This window comes from Ornithorhynchus anatinus, chromosome 7 (genome assembly GCF_004115215.2).
Source record: "Ornithorhynchus anatinus isolate Pmale09 chromosome 7, mOrnAna1.pri.v4, whole genome shotgun sequence".
Lineage (NCBI taxonomy): Eukaryota > Metazoa > Chordata > Mammalia > Monotremata > Ornithorhynchidae > Ornithorhynchus > Ornithorhynchus anatinus.
The window spans coordinates 39,543,999-39,565,867 of NC_041734.1; the positions used below are offsets into that span (position 1 = coordinate 39,543,999).

Genomic DNA, 21,869 nt, shown 5'->3' on the forward strand with positions numbered 1-21,869 from the left:
CACTGAATACTATTATATCTCATGATTTCTCTCTGATGCTACAGCTAGGGGCTTATGTTATCAGGATAGCACAAGGGTGCTTAGACCCTTGTAACTACCAAACACTATACCAAAGGACAGGGGAGGTGCAGATTCAGGAGACTGATTTGGTCACTTCTCACTTCCACGAAGCCAAAATCTTTCCTCTGAAATAAAATTGCTTTTTCATTACATTGAAGAAGAACTGACAACATTACACAGACACTCGTGATATCTGTCATCCCACTCTTAGTTCTCTTTTAACTTAGTTTACAATTTTGCTTTGCCAAGCAAACAATAAATCAATCTTTAATATGCCACAACTTATTAAGAAGCAGGATAGGACTGCAGCTCTCATTCTTTACAAACTCTCTTTATCTTAGACTTTTTGATTTTCCTCTAATTCTTCACCAGATAGAACCCTGGACTTTTATCAAAATGCAAGTCAGGACTGCCCAAGTCCTCCAATAGGTTTTATTTTCTTTATCTTTGTTTTTTCGATTCCAGGCTCCACTTTGGAAATATAGAGTTCCCTACCTTTTCACTCTATCCTTGAAATGTGATAATTTCATGCCCACGTCAATTCCTTCAGAAACCAGGTTAAAAATCTTCTTCCTCCTTTGTTAAATGATTCGGATGGCTTCCTTGATTTTCCCTCAGGGAGCTTCTCACTTTAAATTTTGGGTCTTCTCTCCCCTTACAAAGACCCATTTCCTATGTGTAATGCCAGCATCATTAGGCTGATAGAACTAGATGTTTCTCTGTGGTCCCTTGTACTTTGGGAGTGGGGAATATTCCTTCATCTCTCTCTCTTCAAATGTTTTATGGACTTTTCATTTTATCTCCCATGTAGCATTCTGTAGTGCAGTTTACAACCTGGGCCAGCTACAAAGCATGCGAACACTGAGAAAAGTGCTCCTCCATATCTGACATAGACCCTGAAAAAGCTACTCAATCCTGTGGTCTTATCAAAACTGTGCAATTTGCTGATATCCAGCTCTGATTATTATTAACTACCCAATAAAGATTACAGTGAAGCCAGAAAATACGTTTCCATTTATGAGTGAAGATGATCTCAGCACACCTAAACAGGAAAGACCTCTGCTGCACATGGTAGAAAAATACCGGTATGCTACTAGGAATCAGCAAATGGATTGTGATCAATGAAAGCAATGGCCGCTCCAAATATTTCAGGGAAAATTGTTGATAGGTTGAGAGCCTGTATACTTTACCCCCGCTGTTACAGACTGTACCTCCAGCATCACCACACAGATTTGTTTGACGCACTGGATGATAGCGTCGGGGGTCCCCGAGATTGTCACCGCCCGCTCAGTGGAGTTGGGCAGCATGTCCCCTGCCACTTGGACCTGAGCACCTGTTGACTGAAAAAGTTTGGAAGTTGGAAAGGGAAAGACAAAGAGAAAGAAGGACACGGTTGAATCACCAAGCCGGGCAAAGGTGAAAATGTCTGTTAGGTCTGAGGGTTCTATTTTAATGGGCACATTTTGTTCCTTTGTAAAATCCTGAGCATCAACAGTATGTTGGATGCGGGGGAAGTCGGGAGGGCAGGGTGTTGCTGGGGTGGGGGTGGTCACTGTTTTGTGATAAAATAATCTTTCCCTCCTTCCACTGCCATCTCCATCCAACACCCACTGACAGCCTTCAGCAATCATTCATTTGCTCATTCCCCTACCTATACGGTAAAGATCAATTCATTTGCTCATCTCCCCCACCTAGACTGTAAGATCACTGTGAACAGGGTACCGTTTACTGTGGTATTGTCCTCGCCCAAGTGCTTAGTACAGTACTCCGTGCACAGTAAGTGCTCAAAAAATTTGATCGAATCTGCATTGATGAATCAATCTGTAACATGCAAGAACTATGATCAAACCTTTTTTTTTTAATCATGTTAGGCACAGGTAAGGCCCCTATTAGATTCTCTGTCCAACTTTGCAATTCATCCCTTAAGAGACATGTGAGTAACATGGGAAAGACCCATGGTCAGCAATGCATTTAAATGATACATGGGATGGTAAACGAGAGATATAAAGGATATTTTAAGGAATTTGGATTTGTTAATCTGGAAAGAAGATTTAAGGGTAGCTAAATGATTGTCTTTAAACAAAAGAAGTTATTTATAAGGATCCAGTGTCTGCTAGGTTTAGATCAAGAGGAAATGGGTTTAAATTACAGTTTTACTAGCTGCCTGATGATCATTAAAAACAAAACAAACACCACTGTGGAATGATATGGGTGCAGTCCTGCTAAAAAACAAGTTTGATTAAGAGGATGACCACATGGGGACCCTTGAAGCATTTTATTCTGTAAGACATCTCCCGTGTGAACTGCGGGAAGCAAAGAGATAAAATTTAAATACCTCCAGAAAATTAAGGGTCTGGGAGAGAAATTAGGCGGGAATCCAACAGACAGAGAGGGAAAGAGAAGCAGCTGTTTAATAAATGATCTCTTCCAGAAAACCTACAGTAAAGTAAGCTTTCCTTACAGCAACACAAATTCTAAGTTCATTGGGCCATATTGCTGGCTAATCTTAAAATAACTCTTCTACAGGTGAAGCAATAAACTATCTTTTCTTGAGTTGCTTGGTAACCGGGAACTGTATATTAACTTTACTCCTGGCAACATCATCTATCAGAATCTGATCCCATGCCTTTAACTATAAAATTACCCCATGATATCTAAAATACAAGCTGTTCTCTTCACTGGGCTTTAGCTGTGAACTGCAATCATAAATACGAAGGATGAATATTTTGGAGATACTTTCTGATGGCAGCCACCTCCCTCTGAAGAATAGACTGTATGTGGAACCGGAGACATTGGATAGAGATGGCAAGCGCAGTAACTGAGCAACTGATTCCAAGGACATAATTGCATTACCTCCCTGATTTCTTTGATCTTGGAGCCTCCTTTGCCAATCAGTGACCCGCACTGGCTGGCTGGGACAACCAACCGTAATGTAACTGGTGGTTTACTGGTAGCAGTGCTGTTGCTCATGGAATTAATTATGTCCTAGAAAAAGGGAAGAAAGAAACAGTTTCCATTATGCACTATGGCTTCCTTCTCCAGTTCTCTAAAGTCTCATGCCTGCTTAGGATGAATAGGTGGAAGAACCGGGCCAGGGTTATATATGCTAAGTGAAGTGGAAGCTTGGAAATCATTTGGTTAAAACCACCCATTAGAGTGGCAAGTTTTGAGTGGGGCAACAATATGGTAAAATTGGGAAAGCTTGGATCAAATTAAACAAAACACAAGCAATTCTCCGCATCACCTGTGCAGTGTCGACTCAGACACGATAGATTTGAACTTTATCATCGCAATAAATGTTCTTCATTTTGACTGTAAACCTTGCCACGTTTTCATTTGCAACACATTTAGGTATTCTTCGCTCCATCAAACTCAATTTTACGAGGAATCCGAAACCTATAAAGGTCACGCTTAAGTCCAGTCCTTGCTCCCCGAGGCATGCGTAGCCAAGCAAACTGCATCATTTGGCCCAAACTGTGTTTTATTCTCTTCAATATTTGTTAAAATGTGCTATTTATTAAGCATTTACTCTGTGCTAAGGGCAGAGGTTGATATAGCCCTTATTAGGTCAGAATCCGTTCCTGATCCACACAGGCCTCACAGTCTATCTTATCCCTATTTTACAAACGTGGAAACGGAAGCCCAGAGAGGCTAAATTCAAGGTTAAAGTCACACAGCAGGCCAGAAGCAGAGCTGGGACTAGAACCCTGATGTCCTGACTCCCAGCCCCAAGCTCCTTCCTCTAGGCCACACCGTTTCCCTGTCTTCATTTGTCTTTATTGCAAAATAAAATAAATGAGATGTAACTGGGGCCAAAGGAGCAAGGAATAGACTTAGATTTAAAAGTGAAGGAGCATTACACACAATAGGGCTTGCACTACTGAATACAATAGCACAGTGGGGAATGAGTCCTGGAAAGAGCAAATAACAATAATAATAATAATGTTGGTATTTGTTAAGCGCTTACTAGGTGCAGAGCACTGTTCTAAGTGCTGGGGTAGATACAGGGTGATCAGGTTGTCCCACGTGAGGCTCACAGTTAATCCCCATTTTACAGATGAGGTCACCGAGGCCCAGAGAAGTTAAGTGACTTGCCCCCAGTCACACAGCTGACAAATGGCATCTAGCACTGAGATATGTTCTAAAGGTCTAGAGGAAACTAGACTGGCAAAGGAGAGGGGCCCGGATGTTTCATACACAAAGGATGAGTTAAGTAGGCATTGGCTGAAAAGAAATGTGGTCTAGTAGATAGAGCACGGGCCTGGGGGTCAGAAGAATTTGAGTTCTAATCCTGGCTCTACCGCTTGTCTGTAGTGTGATCTTGGGCAAGTCACTTCACTTATCTGTGTTTCAGTCCCCTCATCTGTAAAATGGGGATTAAGACTGTGAACTCTACATGGAACAGGCACGGTGTCCAACCAGATTACTTTGTTTCTACCCCAGTGCTTAGTACAGTGCCTGGCACATAGTAAGCACTTAACAAATACCCAATTATTATTATTATTGGTACTGCTAATAAAAATAACTACAATAATATAACATAGGGCCAGTACTCTGCTTGGGAGATGTCTATCGATTCTGTTTTATTGTATTCTCCTAAGTACTTGGTACAGTGCTCTGCACGCAGTAAGTGCTCAATAAATATGATCGACTGATTGGGTGACTGATGTTGACTACGTTTGCCTGACAAGTTAGAGGATAAGAATAAGAAGGATAGGAAGAAATGGGTGTGATTAAGTGGAGTAGAGGGCCTTGAACCCCACAGACACAAATTTGATTTATTCCATGAGAGTGGTGGGCTTTGAATGAGGCAACAACATGGTTAAATCAGCAACATTTACCATAAACCCTGACAGTATTCTGTAGCTATGAGCTCCATATAAGGGGAGCTTCACTAATTCAGTAGACTTTTAGCTGGTTCAAGGGCTTCCAGTGTGAAATTGGAGATTATCCATAAAACGCCTTGAAGGACAGGAATATAGGTGAGCCTGGCAAGTGGGGCGGAGAAACTGAGGAAGCAACGTGGCTCAGTGGAAAGAGCCTGGGCTTCGGAGTCAGAGGTCATGGGTTCGACTCCCGGCTCTGCCACTTGTCAGCTGTGTGACTGCGGGCGAGTCAGTTAACTTCTCTGGGCCTGGGAGTCAGAAGGACCTGGGCTCTAATCCTGGCTCTGCCACGTCTGTTGTGTGACCTTGGGCCACCTTACTTCTCTGTGCCTCAGTTACCTCATCTGTAAAATGGGGATCAAGACGGTAAGCCCAATGTGAGATATGGACTGAATCCATTTTGATTATCTTGTATCTTTCCCAGTACTTGGTAGTGTGCCTGGCACATAGTAAGCGCTTAATAAACACCGTAAAAAGCTGACAAAAAAATCCCCCAACCAGTTATTTTGTTCTACGGATTGCTGTCCACAGCATCTCATTTCCAAGGGGAAAAATCACTTTCTTACCTCCTCAAATTTGTAAGCGATCATGGCAAAAGCTTTGAAGATGGCATCCGTTGGGCCAGTGATGGTCACAATTCTTTCTGGGCAATTTCCCTCGGAGATGTTGATTCTTGCTCCACTCTAGTTGAAGAAAGTGAGCATACCCTTTTAATGAGGAAAGTTCCAGGCTTCCAACACTTTCATTTATCTGCTGGAGGCTTATTTTAAAAGTCTAATGCCAGAAAAGGGAAGCAGCCTGCTTTAATGGATGGAGCACAGGCCTGAGGTCAGAAGGCCCTGGGTTTTAAGTCCGGCTCCACCACTCGTCTGCTGTGTGACCTTGGGCAAGTCACCTGGCTTCTCTGTGCCTCAGCTGCACCATCTGTAAAATGGTGATTAAGACCGTGAGCCCCATATGGGACATGGACTGTGTCCAACCTGATTAGCTTGTGTCCGCTTCAGAGCTTAGAACAGTGTCTGGCATATAGTAAAAGCTTGATAAACAACATTAAAAAAAAAAAGATCTGCCTGACAGACAAGCATCAGAGTCGCATGACAGAAATCCTTTTTCTGTAATCCCACACAGGATTAATAATAATAATAATGATGTTGGTATTTGCAAAGCGCTTCCTATGCACAGAACACGGTTCTAAGCACTGGGGGAGATACAGGGTGATCAGGTTGTCCCACGTGAGGCTCACAGTTAATCCCCATTTTACAGATGAGGTAACTGAGGCACAGAGAAGTGAAGTGACTTGCCCACAGTCACACAGCTGACAAGTGGCAGAGCCGGGATACAAACTCATGAACTCTGACTCCCAAGCCTGGGGTTCTTTCCACTGAGCCACATCAAACTCCATTTTGGTGCAATTAGCATATACAGTCAATAAAAATTGCCATTGCTCTCCTGGGACCTGTACACTCTTTCCAAGTGCTAAGTGCAGTGCTCTGCACTGTGTAAGTGCTTAATAAATATTATCACTACTGTTTATTGTCAGAAGCTTAGATGCTGAAGAATATTTTCAATGAACCAAGATACCAACGTATGCCAACGCAATTGTTGCGGTGGGTAAATAAAGATAATCCCAAAAGATCTCTCTATCAATTCCCCAGTTCATTTTTCATTTTGGGTAACTACTAACTAGGCTGCTTCCTTTCTTGCCTCTTGATGAAATGAAGTTTGAAGCACAAAAAATATGAACTGGGGAGGGGGGTAGTCTTTGTAATCGCCTGTCTCTCCATTCCAATTATTGACATTTTTGAAAGAATAATTTAACACCTGTGAGACTCACCTCTTCACGCATCTTTTTCACTGTTTCTCCTTTCTGAAATAAGACAATAAGAAACATTTATAATTGCAAGAGCAGCAAAACTATCCAAAGTGGAATTACCCTATATGGGAAAATTCACATTTCCCAACTCTTCTCATAAAGGGGAAAGAGGTGCTGTGCCAGGACTGCCTCGGAGGCCTCAAGGCTGAATTGTTCATAAAAGTGGCTTTCACCATGCTCCACCTTTACTGGTTCAAACAATTAAACCAATGGATGTTGAGAGCATCATCAAATAATATAGACACTAATGAGATAAACCACAGAATTAGCAGGGGTTTAGTCAAACTGTCATTAATAATTGTTTCAAATCATTCCTAAATTCCAGAAGTTCTCCATATTAAATGCACGAATCTTCCCAAGATCAATGAGAAAGTCGATAAGCATCACAAAAACTAATATTTTATTTGTAGCCCAATGTAAGCAGAGACATAGAGTGGCCTACTGTAAAGAGCACAGGCCTGGGAGTCAGAGGACATGGATTATAATTCTGGCTCTGCCACTTGTCTGCAACGTGACCTTGGCCAAGTCACTTGACTTCTCTGGGGCACAGTTTCCTCAACTCTTAAATGGGGATTCAATACCAGTTTTCCCTCCTACTCTCCCTTTGAGTCCAAAGAGGGGCAGGCACTGTGCCGGACCTGATTATCTTGTATCTACTCCAGCACTAAGTACATGCTTGCTTAACAATTTCACAATTATTGTTATTATTACCATTCTGAATGGAGGGAGCAAGGAAAAGGTAGCAGAGATTTTGTCAGCCACCACTTCCCTCGCTTATCCTCAGATAACTCCCACATGCAGACCTCCAGGCTCTATACTGCACCTGTGTAGAAGGGTGATGGTCTCAGCTACAGTTCCCAGCGGAAAACAGTCTTAGTCATCACCATCTACCCCAACTGGACAAAAACCAGAAGTTTTTCCATTTCTTGGCAACTTATTTCCTTGACCAACTTCCTTAGCGTCTTAGAGCACCTTGGATGAAATGATGGGTGAAAGGGAGGAGTGTCAGTGGAGAGTGGAGCGAGGAGTAGGTGTGGTGAGGGGGGCCGTGAGCATTTCGGGGAAGGGGAGAAGGTTGAGAGAGGCCACCAAAGAGAGCTGACCTAGCAGGAGAATTTAAGGAAGGAGAGGCAGAAAGGCAGATGCACAGTTTGGCTGTGGGAAGTCTGACTCTGCTGGCCTTTCCTCAGTTCACCTGCTGAATCAGTAACACATCTCACCTCTCAGCAGCCCCTTAAACCTCCTCCAAGCTGGCTTTCTCCCCATGGACTTGGTGTGCACAGAAACACCTTAAAATGAGTGGGGGCTTCTAACTAATAAGCCGTATCCTTACAATAGATCATCTCAGGCAATTCATTAATCTGTGTCTGCCCAGGTCTCAGCTGCAAAGGTAGTGTGGCATTATCTCCTGAAAAAAGCTTGCAGCTCCTGACAAGATTTAGGGGAACAGGAGAGGACAGGGATCAGAATAATGGGCATGTCCATTGTCAAGACGTAATACAAAATTCAACTTCCGAACATACCCACACCAAGCATTTTTCTAAGCACCCGTATATGCCAGTCTGTATCTGGCCTAACTGAAGGCTCTCAGAAGGCTGGGATGGTGTTTTGGAATTGAATTTTCTCTGTTGTGTCCCCAGGGTCCTGGGACTAAAACCTCTCAGTTTAATGCAGTTTTTTTAAAACTACTACTATTAATAATAACAATAATAATTGTGGTATCTGTTAAGTGCTTACTATGTGCCAGACAGTATACTTAGCACTGGGGTGAATACGAGAAAATCAGGTTAGAAACAGTCCTTCTCCTGCAAGGGCCTCAGAGTCTTAATTCCCATTTCACAGATGAGGTAAATGAGGCACAGAAAAGTTAAGTAACTTGCCCAAGGTCACACAAGCAGACAACTGGCAGAGCGGGGATTAGAACCCAGATCCTTCTACCCAGGCCCAAGCTCTATTCAATAGGTCACGCTGCTTCTAGCTGTCCTAGCTCATATGGCATATCCACTGCAGTTCAGATAGGGTTGTTAGATTAATACCTTCCTTGGGTTCATCCTGGACACATTCTTTCTTCTACCACTGTACGACTCTACCTCCTACCTCTACCGTTCTACCCCCATTGTTCTTGAAGCGGGGTGTCCTTGACATTCCCTGCCTGTCAGCTTCTGGAAGATGTAACATAAAGGCATTAATGCTTTTCTGAGATGCAAAATCGTGTCTAAAATGATGTAAATTGATTTTGCAAGGGATAACAGTACTATTGTCGTAAGAGCAAAGTCTGTAGGTACCAATAATACACTATTTGGATTAGATGTTTGAATATGTATATATGAAAATTCTCAATTTTCTAAGTATCATCTTTCACAAACTATTCAGCAAAAAAGCACCTATATATAATAAAGACTAAATATTTATTATTTATGCTAAATAGAATGGTAATAATCTAATGCTGAATTAAAATGAGATTTATTCGCTCTATTCAAATCAGTCAAAACCCTTCAAAGGTGGAGGAGGAGGAGAAGGAGTGTTTAAGACTTTGCAGTGTTTTACCAAAATGAGAGCAAGTTGTAGGAAATACCCACACTGAAGCTAAATAGAGTTGTCGCAAAGGAGCACTACCATAAAATTGTTATAGTAGGGGATTGCAGCATGATGTCCATGTTCTTTCTCGTGCTCCTGATCCCTCTACTTGTAAATATTCACTCATTCAGTCGGTAAGTCATATTTATTGAGAGCTTACTGTGTGCAGAGCACTGTACTAAATGCCTGGAAAGTACAATTCACCAAGAGATAGAGATAATCCCTACCCAACAGGCTCACAGTCTAGAAGAGGGGAGACAGACAACAAAACAAAGCAAGTGGACAGGCATCAATAGGATTAATGTAAATAAACAGAATTAAAGATATATTCACATCATTAATAAAATAAATAGAATAAGAAATATGTACTCATATACACAAGTGCTGTGGGGCAGGGAGGGGGGTAGAGCAGAGGGAGGGAGGAGGGGCGATCGGGAGGGAAGGAGGAGCAGAGGAAAAGGGGGGCTCAGGCTGGGAAGGCCTCCTGGAGGAGGTGAGCTTTCAGTACTTTTTTGATTGTCCAACGCATTAGATTGTAAGCACCTTGAGGGCAGGTAATATGTGTTTCTCTTGTGGTTTATCTCCTGACAACTTACTACAATTTTCTGCAATCGGAAAGTGCTCAGAAAATGCCTTCGTTAATTGATTGAAAGGAGCCTGATGCTCTGGAAGTAGATCAAAGAAACAGGCTACTTAAATGATGATTGAATAGGCCCTTTCTCTTCACCCAGGGTATTGCATGGGAACAATGGATACTCCAATTGCGACTGCTTCCCTCTGCAAAAATCTCAGTGACTCCTTTAAAATCTGGAGTTAGGGGGGAATTTATCCCTATCATGTTCATGTCTTTGATAAGTATATTATCTATGTTTTACAAGTCTTCTACCTCAATTCCAAGCACTTGTCCTTGGCCTAAAACTATTAAGGGCAGGTCTAACTATAGCCTACCTCAAAATACCTAAATACGATGAGATAGTGGTACTATGATAGATATAACAGCATTTTATATGAATTCATTTATTCAATCGATCATAATTAGTGAGCGTTTACTGTCCTAAGCAGACCACTGTCCTGAGTGCTTGGGAGAGACTAAATGGAGTTCTGAACAAGAACGTGGGAAGAAGTAGATGTGTTCTAAAAGTCTCTTTCAGTATTAAAATGTATTAATTCTGTGATTTACTTTTAGTGTGCAATGTGTAAAAGGTGAAAATTGATTGAAAGTTGGGGGAAGAATGATTCCAATTTTTATACCGTAAATCAAGTCAACACATAGATGCAATTCAAATGTTCAGTCTTCAATATAGCACCTAATAAATATTACATATATATGCATATACATGTGTGTATACATATATAGATACATGTATGTAAGGAAATCTTTACCTTTCCAATGATGCTTCCAACTTCCTGCAAAAAACAAAATGAAAAAAGATGATAGAACTGAGCTGAAAAATTTCAGATGTAAAGTTATTCTCATTTGCCTACCTCACTTAGATAAATGAATTATGAACCAGAAAAACAGAACATATTTAAAGGAGAAATAGGGTAGTGCAGGAAAAATTCGGCTTTGAGCACTCAACTCCAAGAATGAATGGCTTATGCAAAAATCTATGCTCTACAGGTTACTTTTGCTCATATTTTTTAAGATCCAGAAAAACATTGGTACTAAAGTAAATATATTCATAAAGGACAGCCAAGCGTTCGGTTGAATTCCAGAAAAAAAAAGATTTAAAGGAGTAATAATCGCATATTCCTCCCAGGGAATAGGGAAAATAAAGCCCCATTTCCGTATTTCAATGATTTTAAGAAAAAAATTAAAAAGGCCATTTCTCCCTAAAGTCCTAAAGATGCGCCAGACTTCTATATCTTGAGATTTTTCCTTAAATAGTATGAGTCAAGGTGAAAGATCACCTGATCTACCATCGGGATCTGGTTAACTGGACCAAACTGGCTCCAAGCTCTAATAAAAAAATGTCTGGTGAACACAGTGCATGCCTTTTTTTGTGATTTTAAAAGAATGGATTCACAGGCACTGCATATACTTAATGATTGCCAGTTAGGTTCATAGATCAGTGAAATCTCTTGACTCCAGATCAAGAAAAACTATACTTTCCATACCTGGACTTTTATATTTCATTAACTGAAATTAGATTTGCTCTTGCATTTCAGGATTCATCACTGAAACCTCAAAAGTATTTTTACGAGCCAGTGATAAAGGGACTTAATTCTGTAGTGACTCTGAAGGCTAGTAGATCATTCATTATGGGCTCTGTGCTAATACAATCTGCTGAACTAATGTAATCCTATCACTTTTACTTCAGGGTTTCCCAAAGAGAAGAGCTATAAAACTATTCTGTTATAACTTTTGCCACATCTGAAGTTGAAATTGACAACCACTAAATAATTATATTTTGTGGTTAGAGGAACTGAAGCAGGAACACAGTGATTAGCCAAGTAAATAAATCAATAATAGGCTCATGGAAGAGTATTTTCTAAATCTCCAAAGAATAAATTTTTAGTGATTTCCAAGGCTGTCTACCTCCCATTGTTAGTCACTTCCCTTCTAGAAAGCTTTCTCTTTTTACCAAAAATTAAGAACCCTGGAAAACTAAATAAGAGGCATAATTTCTGCGAGTGTCCTATGTAGATCGAGATATTTTTTTCTCTCTCTTTTTTCTCTGCCATTTATTCTTGGACATTTGGTTTCTGAGGGAAGTGTAATATGTAAATGAAACAATTCAGAAAATTTTGTCTTATACCTTTCCATGCATGAGCAGGCGGATAGTCAGGGTCACATTCAGCCCACCTTCGGAGACCTTCGATTCCATTTCCACTGAGGTATGGAAGAGGATAAGAATTGAGGTGGCCTCAGAAGAACGATAGGGAACCAAATGATATTACCTGAAAAGAGGAACGAAGGACATTCATTCATTCTCGCTGAAGTATTAAGAAACCTCTTTTCAATTCAGAATATCCAGAATTTTCTTGGGATTGTAGTGACAACTCCTCACTCTAGGCTTCAAGGCTCTCCATCACCTTGCCCCTTCCTACCTCTCCTCCCTTCTCTCTTTCTACCGCCTAACCCGCACGCTCCGCTCCTCCGCCGCCCACCTCCTCGCCGTCCCCCGATCTCGCCCGTCCCGCCGTCGACCCCCGGGCCGCGTCCTCCCGCGGTCCCGGGACGCCCTCCCTCCTCACCTCCGCCAAACTGATTCTCTTCCCCTGTTCGAAACCCTACTTAAAACTCACCTCCTCCAAGAGGCCTTCCCAGACTGAGCTCCTCTTCTCCTTCTACTCCCTCTACCACCCCCCCTTCACCTCTCCGCAGCTTAACCCTCTTTTCCCCCCATCTCCCTCTGCTCCTCCTCCTCTCCCTTCCCATCACCTCAGCACTGTACTCGTCCGCTCAACTGTATATTTTCATTACCCTATTTATTTTGTTAATGAAATGTGCATCGCCCCGATTCTATTTAGTCGCCATTGTTTTTACGAGATGTTCTTCCCCTTGACTCTATTTATTGCCATCGTTCTCGTCTGTCCGTCTCCCCCGATTAGACCGTAAGCCCGACAAACGGCAGGGACTGTCTCTATCTGTTGCCGACTTGTTCATTTCAAGCGCTTAGTACAGTGCTCTGCACATAGTAAGCGCTCAATAAATACTATTGAATGAATGAATGAATGAACAAGGTACTGTCCATATTCTAATCTATCTGGTTATACCTCATCCATTCAAATGTTAATTGACTTCTTGGTTGACAATCACTCTGCTTTTCAAATCAGGAGAGCAATTTTTCCTTCAGTCTTGGTTTGAAATAGACAGACTTCTCTCCAGTGTCCTTCAGTCATAATTCTTAAGTTGACCACAATGTCCCAAACCATAGGCTGGTAAGAGGTGTGAGAATTAACAAATTAACTTGCATAAAACTGAAAACTGTTGATCAACACAACATGATTCTAGAATTCACCCCATGACTCTTTGGGTGACCTATTCTGCACGAGGGAGAGTTGTATCAATGTTTTAGAATAATAGGAAAAAGGTTAAAGATGTTGACACAGAGGGCCTATGAAAAGCCTGAACCGCTGGGCCCCTGCAAACTGTTTCTGGGGAACTTTTACCTGGTTTTCCACTATTAAGTCAAGTTTATCATAGGGGATGAAAATTAAAGTGTTCAGTTTCCAAAGAAAGGTAAAACGTAGGAGAATGGCTTTGGGCAAGCTATTAAATGGGACCTGCTTAAGGCTCTTCATATTAATAGCATTTTGTATTCCAAATGGAATGCAAGTAAACATGAACATTTCAGGAACACAGAGAGGAAAATTAATTTAACCTGGATTAACCAGAGGTAGCACTTTGTAAAAGCATTTTAAAAAAAATTAATGCAAATCCATTTGAATTGGAGGAATCCTGTACATTTAGTATAGATGTATCCAACAACCCAAATAATAACTTAACCACTCTGATGACTGTTCATGTGGATGTAATAATGAAAATGGATTATAAAAAATATATTCTAACGTCTTTTGGACCACATCTTTAAATGAACAAAGAAAGCCAAGTTATAGAATCAAATGAGCCTAAGAGGTGCTTTATGTTCCAACAACTGAATAGGCAATTGTACCTATGTTTTTCTAAGGAAAGAAACAAGTAGTCTTTTCTTTTTTCCTCTAGGATCACCACAGAGAAGTTCCAGAGGCTCTATTAATGTAGGAAGTGAATAGCATAGAGTAGGTGCTCAATAAATGTCCTGACAATCAACAGCAGGAGAACAATACAAGTACGCTAAGAGAATATGAGTGAATTTTAAAAGTTGCATAATATTTGGATAGAGTCGCTCTCATCCTATCACCAACAATTAACTATCTAGGGGCTCCAAAAATTTTAATGGTATTTGTTAAGAACTTACAATGTGCCAGGCTCTGTACTAAATCCTGGGGTATATACAAGAAAATCCGGTTGGACACGGTCCCTGTCCCACATAGGGTTCACTGTCTTAATCCCCATTTTACAGTTGAAGTAACTGAGGCAGAGAGAAGTGAAGTGACTTGCCCAAGGTCACACAGCAGACAAGTGGTAGAGCCAGGATTAGAAGGCCTGTGCCTCAGATTCTCAGAGTCAGTCTTCAGGACGGGACATTTTTAAGGAAGAAATGAAGCCTAGGCATCACAAAACAGATTCATGTTGACAAGCCATGACCAGGCTTCATAAAATAAGTAGAGGAAAGAGAATTTTCAAAAGCCATTCTGCTTCCCCACCCCAATTTGGGCAGGGAATACGTCTGTTACATTGCACTCTCCCAAGCGCTTAGCATAGAGCTCTGCACACAGTAAGCGCTCAACGAATACAAATGATGGACTGACTAGTTCACGCTCTCTAGCACCCTTCTCTAGGTTTAACATTTTTGTGGATTCTTATTCCTGTTTGCCATTCTTCTTCCTTCCCTTGCCACACTCAAACAAGAAAGTCAATCATCCCAATCCTTTTTTCATAGAAAAATAATCCCATCCTATTCAGTAAAAAAGACAACCTTCTTCTTTGAAATAATAAATCCCAAGTAAGAAATATTAAAGTAGAACCATATTTTTACAGAAAAAAAAAACATTGCTTGAGCAAGATGCTCTAAACCAGACCTTATACCAAAGACAATTATTGCTACAATAAACCTTTCAATCAATCGCTCCATTAATGGCATTTATTGAGCACTTACTATATGCAGAGCATCGTACTAAGCACTTGGGAGAATATAATGCAACAGAATTGCACACATGCTGCCCATGATGAGCTTATGGTTTAGAAGGAATAATTATAGATAATAACCATTTGTGATCAAAAGTTCCTTCAAAGAATTAAAAGAATGGATACAAACTAGGGGGGAACAAAGGTGGCTAGGAAGAGGAAAGTGCAGGACTGATAGACTTGATACGGTCAATCACTTAATCAGTAGTATTTATTAAGCACTGAGTATAGTCAGAGAAACACTGCTTCTTACCATGTCACAATATCGACCCTTTAGACTCTAAGCTCTTTATGGGCAGGGAATGTGTCTACCAATGCAATTGTATTATTAATTATTATTATTATATCATTATTCCTCTCCCAAGCCCTTATTATAGTGCTCCGCTCACAATAAGCGCTCAATGATGATGAGGATTTTTGCTGAAATTACCACCAATGATATGGCTAACAGCTCAACTCATTACTGAATAACAAAACAATAAAAACAACATTTTCCATCAAGTACTAGAAAAATATTCTTTCAAAAAACATGCATGACTATCACGCCATGAAATTGATTCCGAAAACATTACTGACCTTATTGCGTTGGTATTAAAAATTCAAAACCTTTTTCTCGTTTACCATAAAATAGCAACTAATAAAAGAGATTAGACACCAAACAAATGATATAGTTAGAATACTTACTGGGACAACAAATAAATGCCTTTACTGGCTAATCTGAACAGTTTCTCAATAACTCTCATAAACATAGTTCTACTCATCAATTTATATAGCTAGGTTGTGTTACTGATTTCCCAAACCCTAATTTCCAAATGCGATCAATTTAGGGCTTGGTGATTTCTTTTTCATTACAGTATATTCTTGCCCAACTGCAGGGCCCGGAATCAGCCTGTTATGTAAATATTTCCAACTGATTGAAAAAGTGGGTCATGTGTTAGGCAAATGCTTCTGGCTCTAAGAATTAACATTATTAAATTAAACACGCTTCATGCTTTGGTGAACAAGAAAGCTACATTGGCCTTTTCTTAATCATACTAGTGAAGGGTAAGTCTATATTGGAGCCCTTAATCTCGGTGAGAAATCTGAGGAACCATACTTCAGGAATGTTTACTTCATGAGCGACTGTCCTCGAAGTAAAATGTCTACAGAGGGAAATCTAGGCGAAAGAACGCAAAATAATTCTTATTGAAGTAGAAAATGTTTGTTAGCTAAGAAAAAAGTGTTCAGCTTCCAGTCCAGAGAGATTATAGTCAGGTTTTCTTTAGTTATCAATTTCCTTAAGCCTTTCCCTTCTATTTTTTTTGCAAGGCATCTTTAAATGGTTTCTTTGGCCTTCTCAGGAGGCACTAAATTCATGGCTTTTTCCAGTCCGGTGAATGATATCAACATTACGAGCTTGATCCAAAAGAAGGATCTGGCTACTTAATATTTTTCTGGCGAATGAGTCCACAGAGCTTTGTGGATTCACTTGCAAATTCATTTAACATCATTTTTAGACAAGCTTTGTGGCAAGCCAAAAAGAGAAATGTCTGAATTGAAAGGAGTAGCTGAATTCAAATGGTTATGTAGATATTTTTCAGAGCCCCATGGCAGCCATCAACTTTCATGGCATCTGCAAATGATGCAAGGGCTACATCTCGTTATGAAATTGCCTTGCCTCTTTCTCTGTGGGCAAAGGGAGGTGGCGGTGGATAGAGAGGCCAAAATAATTTGCAAGGTGCCAGAATTAAACGCTAACATTAGGGTTATCTAATGAGGTATCCCAATCTCTCTCAAGAAACCTATTCAAACTCTTATGACCTTAACAGTCGTATTGTTCATAGGTTCTGAACAACTTGCACTATCCATTGATTAAAAATCATTGGAATAATTGTTCCTAAAAACAAATCAGTAAGGTGGCCGGTACTCATCTCCATTTTCCAGAGAGTGAAAATGAAGCGCTCAATCAATCAATTGTATTTATCAAACACTGTGTATAGAGCACTATACTAAGCACTTGGGACACTCACCTAGTTCTTTGCCCAGGCTCGTAATCCACTGCCTCTCTAATTGGAAACTGCAGGGACAAAATAACACCTCCTTTCCAATGACTTTTCCCACCTCTGAATTGCTACATCCTTTAAAAATTCTGTATCATTCAGGTATAATATTCATTCGTTCAATCATATTTATTGAGCGCTTACCGTGTGCAGAGGACTGTACTAAGCACTTGGAATGTACAATTCGGCAGTGGATAGAGACAATCCCTGCCCCACAATGGGCTCACAGTCTAAAAGGGCAGACAGACAACAAAACAAGTAGTCAAGCATCAATACCATCAAGATAAAGAGAATCACAGATATATACACATCATTAGTAAAATAGAGTAATAATAATATATATATAAATGTACACAAGTGCTGTAGGGAGGGGAAGGGGGAAGAGCAGAGGGAGGGAGTAGGGGGAATGGGGAGGGAAGGAGGGATAGAGGGAAAGGGAGGGCTCAGTCTGGGAAGGCCTCCTGAAGGAGGTGCGATTTCAGTAGGTTAACTTTGAAGAAGGGAAGAAAGTTTCATTGCAAAACAGGCAAGCTTGTCTAGACTACCTTCATGTTTCAACTGTGGCTAACACTGTGATTAAATCTTCACGGTGAGGAGGATCGGCAGTGTAAACTGAGTGAATATCAATGACCAAAGTCACATACATGTAATGAATGACAGATCCAGAATTAGAGCTTGGAACTCTACTCCTTCCCTCATTTTCTGTTTCCTTCTAGCTACCCTTCCACCCAAACATGCATTCATATTGTATTTGCTTACATGTCCAATGATGATGATGCCAGTTGCATTCCTCCTCTGGGTAGTTTTAAGTGACTCATGAGCCTTACCTGTGATACCCAGACCCTTCTGACAACTTCCTCAAAATTGTGTGACTTTATTTATGAGGGTAGCTACTATCTATCTCTAGTGTCTGCCAAAGAGGTGCCATTTCTAATATGGGGGGTGAAAAGGATCCGGGGATTTTAGGGAAGATGAGAAATAGGAGGAAAAGGGCTTAAAGACAGCCAACGGGCTAGAAATTGTGAGCTTTTTAGGCCTGACTGGAAACTTTCAGATGTCATAGATGGAGATGATCTAGTAATGGATAGCAGCTCAAAAATCTATTGGGATAATCGCTCTGGTGGCCCCTGTGGAGTAGCCTCCCATGGTCTGCCAGAATTTGAGTCCATTCCTATTTGCCCCGGAGTTAACATGCCCCTCTCGTTCAAGCTGAGCCAATCATCTCTGATTACTTCAAGCCAGTTCAATGTGTATGCTGCTGTCATTCCCTGGGGATCAATGTGAGAAGTCCATAATTCGATTTGTGCTTCAATATGTTCCAGAGATGCTTTAACTCCTTGCCACAGGAACAGTCACTGCCATGGCACCCTTTCATCCACTATTATTTTATGACCAATTTGGCCAAACATTTAACAGACAGGAGAATGATGTCAAAATGGCAGTTGAATAAGTCATGTGACCTTGTATGAAAATCCAGCCATCAGCGAGCACTGCCAAGATTTGGTTTTACTCTAAATAACTCCGTCTCCCACCCACACTGAAATGTGGAGCTACTAAAATACAGTTGGAATTCAGTTTATTAAAAAAAAAAATTCAATTTTCCTAATTCTAGGAGAAATACTAAAGGGTGGACTACTTGCTCCTTCTACTCTTCTCATTTGGGGGAATATTCTTCGTGAAATTTTTGTAGTGCCGAATCACAATATTAAAAAAAATAATCAATCAAGATTCTCTGGTTTTGGCTGACCTTTTCTGATTTAAGCACACTGCCAAATTCAACACATATTCTGTGTTGAGACTTGTTGGGCCATCATAATTTAGAAACTGAAAATAATAGCCCATCACTACACATTCTTACTTTAAGAAGTGAGTAATCACGGCAAAGAGATATTGATGATTAATTCTCCATTGCCAATGGAATCCTGTTCAAGGTAATCTAGAATGCAGGGTGAGATAATGCGCAGTTTCACTTTATTGCACTGTCTTTTTGCAGTCACAGGCTCAATGAAATTTTGGCCTGAAGCTTTAGATGCCAAAGCAATTTCTCTGTTTCTCTGAAGAAGGGTAAGCTGTTCCTGAGGCAAGTGGTAAAAATGGCTTTGGGGCAGACTGAAGCCTGAAATATCCACACTGATCGCCGGGTAAGCTCTGTGTCTGTGATTCAAAGCTCCATTGATTTTTCCATGAGTTTGAAGCGAAGTAATTGCTTCTCCAGGTAGATATGGTATTTCTATGTCCACACAAATCCAATCTAATTATTCCTGTCACATTCCTATGAGAATGGTAGAATACAAATCCTCCTCATATATAGACGGGCAAGAGAGGAATGGCAAAGGACTCAACCAAGTTTACATTAAAAATGGGTAGATCTAGAAGAGCTCAAAATTTCTGTGCAACGTTGCTGCATTTGCCACCGGGCTAAGCTCCTCCTGTAGACTCTAAGCTGTCTGTGGGCAGGGATCCTGTCTATCAGCTTTATTGTACTGAGTACAGTCCTTGGCCCCCAGTAAGTGCTCAATAAAAAGCATCGATTGATTGTTTTATTGATTGGACATCTCAAGTGGACTTGAAGAGCTGCGGTTAGGTGTAACAAGATGGGAAATTTCTTCAGTTCTGGTAAATGCCACCCTGACTCAGACAGTGAAACTGGGAGGCTAAATGGTGAGCTACTCCAGTTGACTGTAAGTACCTGGGGGACTGGGACTGGATCCTGTCTTTTACTTCCATTATAGGTTCCCACTGCCTGGTGCAGTGCTCTGTACACATAATACACCAATTATAATGATGATAAGGACAGGGCTGGGACAACTGAGGCAATGGGGGAGGCAGTGGCCACTGCTACTCCTGGACTTTCAAAAGAGTGGTCCACAAAAGAGCCAGAGGCTGACCGTCACCATTTCTTAGACTATCAGTGTGAATGTCAGAGAGAATTTATGACATCCAGGATTCACTAATCTATTCCTTGCGCTATCAAAGGCAAATATTGGAGAGATGGGTCTTCGTGAATATATTAAAAAACCTTAAAAGTGCTATTTTTCTACTATAGGAAAGGAAAAAAACAGAGGAATTGCAATTTTCGAAATCGGAGGATTTCTCCCTTCTCTACCATTTTAAACTACCACGAAGTCTATTTGATGATTTCAATAGTAATGAAAGCTCAGCCTGATCTGTTAAAAAAACATCGAAAGTTTGCAAAACAGATAGGTAAGAAGTTGCCATGCCAGCAAGCACTCTGATGGATGGTTGGATGAAGGAGGAAACTCGGAGAATTGACTATGACTCTCAGCTACACGTCCAGTTTCTAGTTCAGTGTCACTCAGTTTGAAGCACACACCATTCTCGAAGTCACACGATAAAGCAGAGCAGGCCAGAGTCCTTGGCTCTAGCCAGCCCACTGAGGCACCTTATCAACTGACATACTATAAGCTCCTAATCCTGTTTCCAATGCAGGTTCGATCTTATCAAATATAAATGGATCCCCAGGCTAATTTTCCACTTAGCGCAGAGTGGAGGAGAAGGACGGTTGAAAGGCCTAAAGATTAAAGCTAAGCTCCTAAATACACTGCTTTAATATACAACGTAAACGCACCGAGGATGTTGGTTGGTTATTGAAAACGTCGGTGCTTTTTTTTAATGATATTTAAGTGCTTACTATGTGCCAGGCACTGTACTAAGCGCCGGGGTCAATACAAACCAATCAGGTTGGACAGTGTCTCTGTTCCATATAGGGCTCACATCTTAATCCTCATTTTACAGATGAGGTAACTGAGGCACAGAGAAGTTAAGTGACTTGCCTAACGTCACACAGCAGATATGTGGCACAGGCAGGATTAGAACCCTAGTTCTTATAACACTAAGGCCTGCGTTCTATCCACTAGACCACGCTGTTTCTCATGGTCAGTCAATCAAATTTATTTATTCAACACTTACTGTGCACTGTGCTTGCACACTGTACTACACACTCGAGAGAGTAAAATATAACAATATAATAGAGTTGGTAGACACAATTCCTGCCCACAATGAGCTCAAAGTCTAGAGAGGGAGGCAGACATTAACATGAATGAACAAATTAGACATATGTATGTTAAGATCTATGGGGAGTGGGCAGGGGGTTGTGAAAAAGGAAGCAAATTAGGTGTTGCAGAAGGGAGTGGGAGAAGAGGAAAGGAGGGCTTAATAATAATAAATTGTGGTATTTGTTACGATCTTACTATGTGTGACACACTGTACTAAGCACTCCGGTGGATGCAAACAAATCGTATTGTACAATCCCTGTCTTGCATCGGGCTCATACTTCTAATCCCCATTTTACATTTTACATTTTCAGTTGAGGTAACTGAGGCACAAAGAAGTGAAGTGATTTGCCCAAGGCCACAGAACAGACACCTGGCAGAGCAAACACGTGATGTGGAAAGCCCCTTCCCTGAGAAGCAGCATGGTTTAGGGGAAAGAGCCCAGGCTTGGGAGCCAGGGGCATGGGTTCTAATGCCGGCTCTGCCACTTGTCTGCTCCGTGACTTTGGGCAAGCCATTTAACTTCTCTCTGCCTGTTTCCTCATCTGTCAAATGGGGATTAAGACTGTGAGCCCCATGTGTTGCAACCTGATTACCTATGTATCTACTCCAGCATTTAGAACATTGTTTGGCACATAGTAAGAGCTTAACAAATACCATAATTATTATTATTATTATTGTTATCAC

The 21,869-nt window shown here is 41.0% G+C and overlaps 1 protein-coding gene across 20 annotated transcripts in view; it reads right to left on the minus strand.

Moving 5' to 3' along the window:
• Positions 1 to 21,869, minus strand: part of PCBP3 (poly(rC) binding protein 3) — a 342,071-nt gene that overhangs the window by 89,949 nt on the left and 230,253 nt on the right. For 11 of the 20 annotated variants that reach the window (XM_029068535.2, XM_029068522.2, XM_029068528.2 and 8 more), the window contains exons 7-12: positions 12,156 to 12,297; positions 10,780 to 10,803; positions 6,781 to 6,813; positions 5,513 to 5,629; positions 2,914 to 3,045; positions 1,272 to 1,400 (exon numbers count right to left, since the gene is read on the minus strand). In XM_029068535.2, the coding sequence (XP_028924368.1) occupies positions 1,272 to 1,400; positions 2,914 to 3,045; positions 5,513 to 5,629; positions 6,781 to 6,813; positions 10,780 to 10,803; positions 12,156 to 12,224 (504 nt within the window). In that variant the 5' untranslated portion in view covers positions 12,225 to 12,297. Of the gene's footprint in view, positions 1 to 1,250; positions 1,401 to 2,913; positions 3,046 to 5,512; positions 5,630 to 6,780; positions 6,814 to 10,779; positions 10,804 to 12,155; positions 12,298 to 13,116; positions 13,254 to 15,706; positions 15,755 to 21,869 lie in introns of those variants that run through there. The other 9 variants (XM_029068512.2, XM_029068513.2, XM_029068533.2 and 6 more) reach the window with 3 other exon arrangements.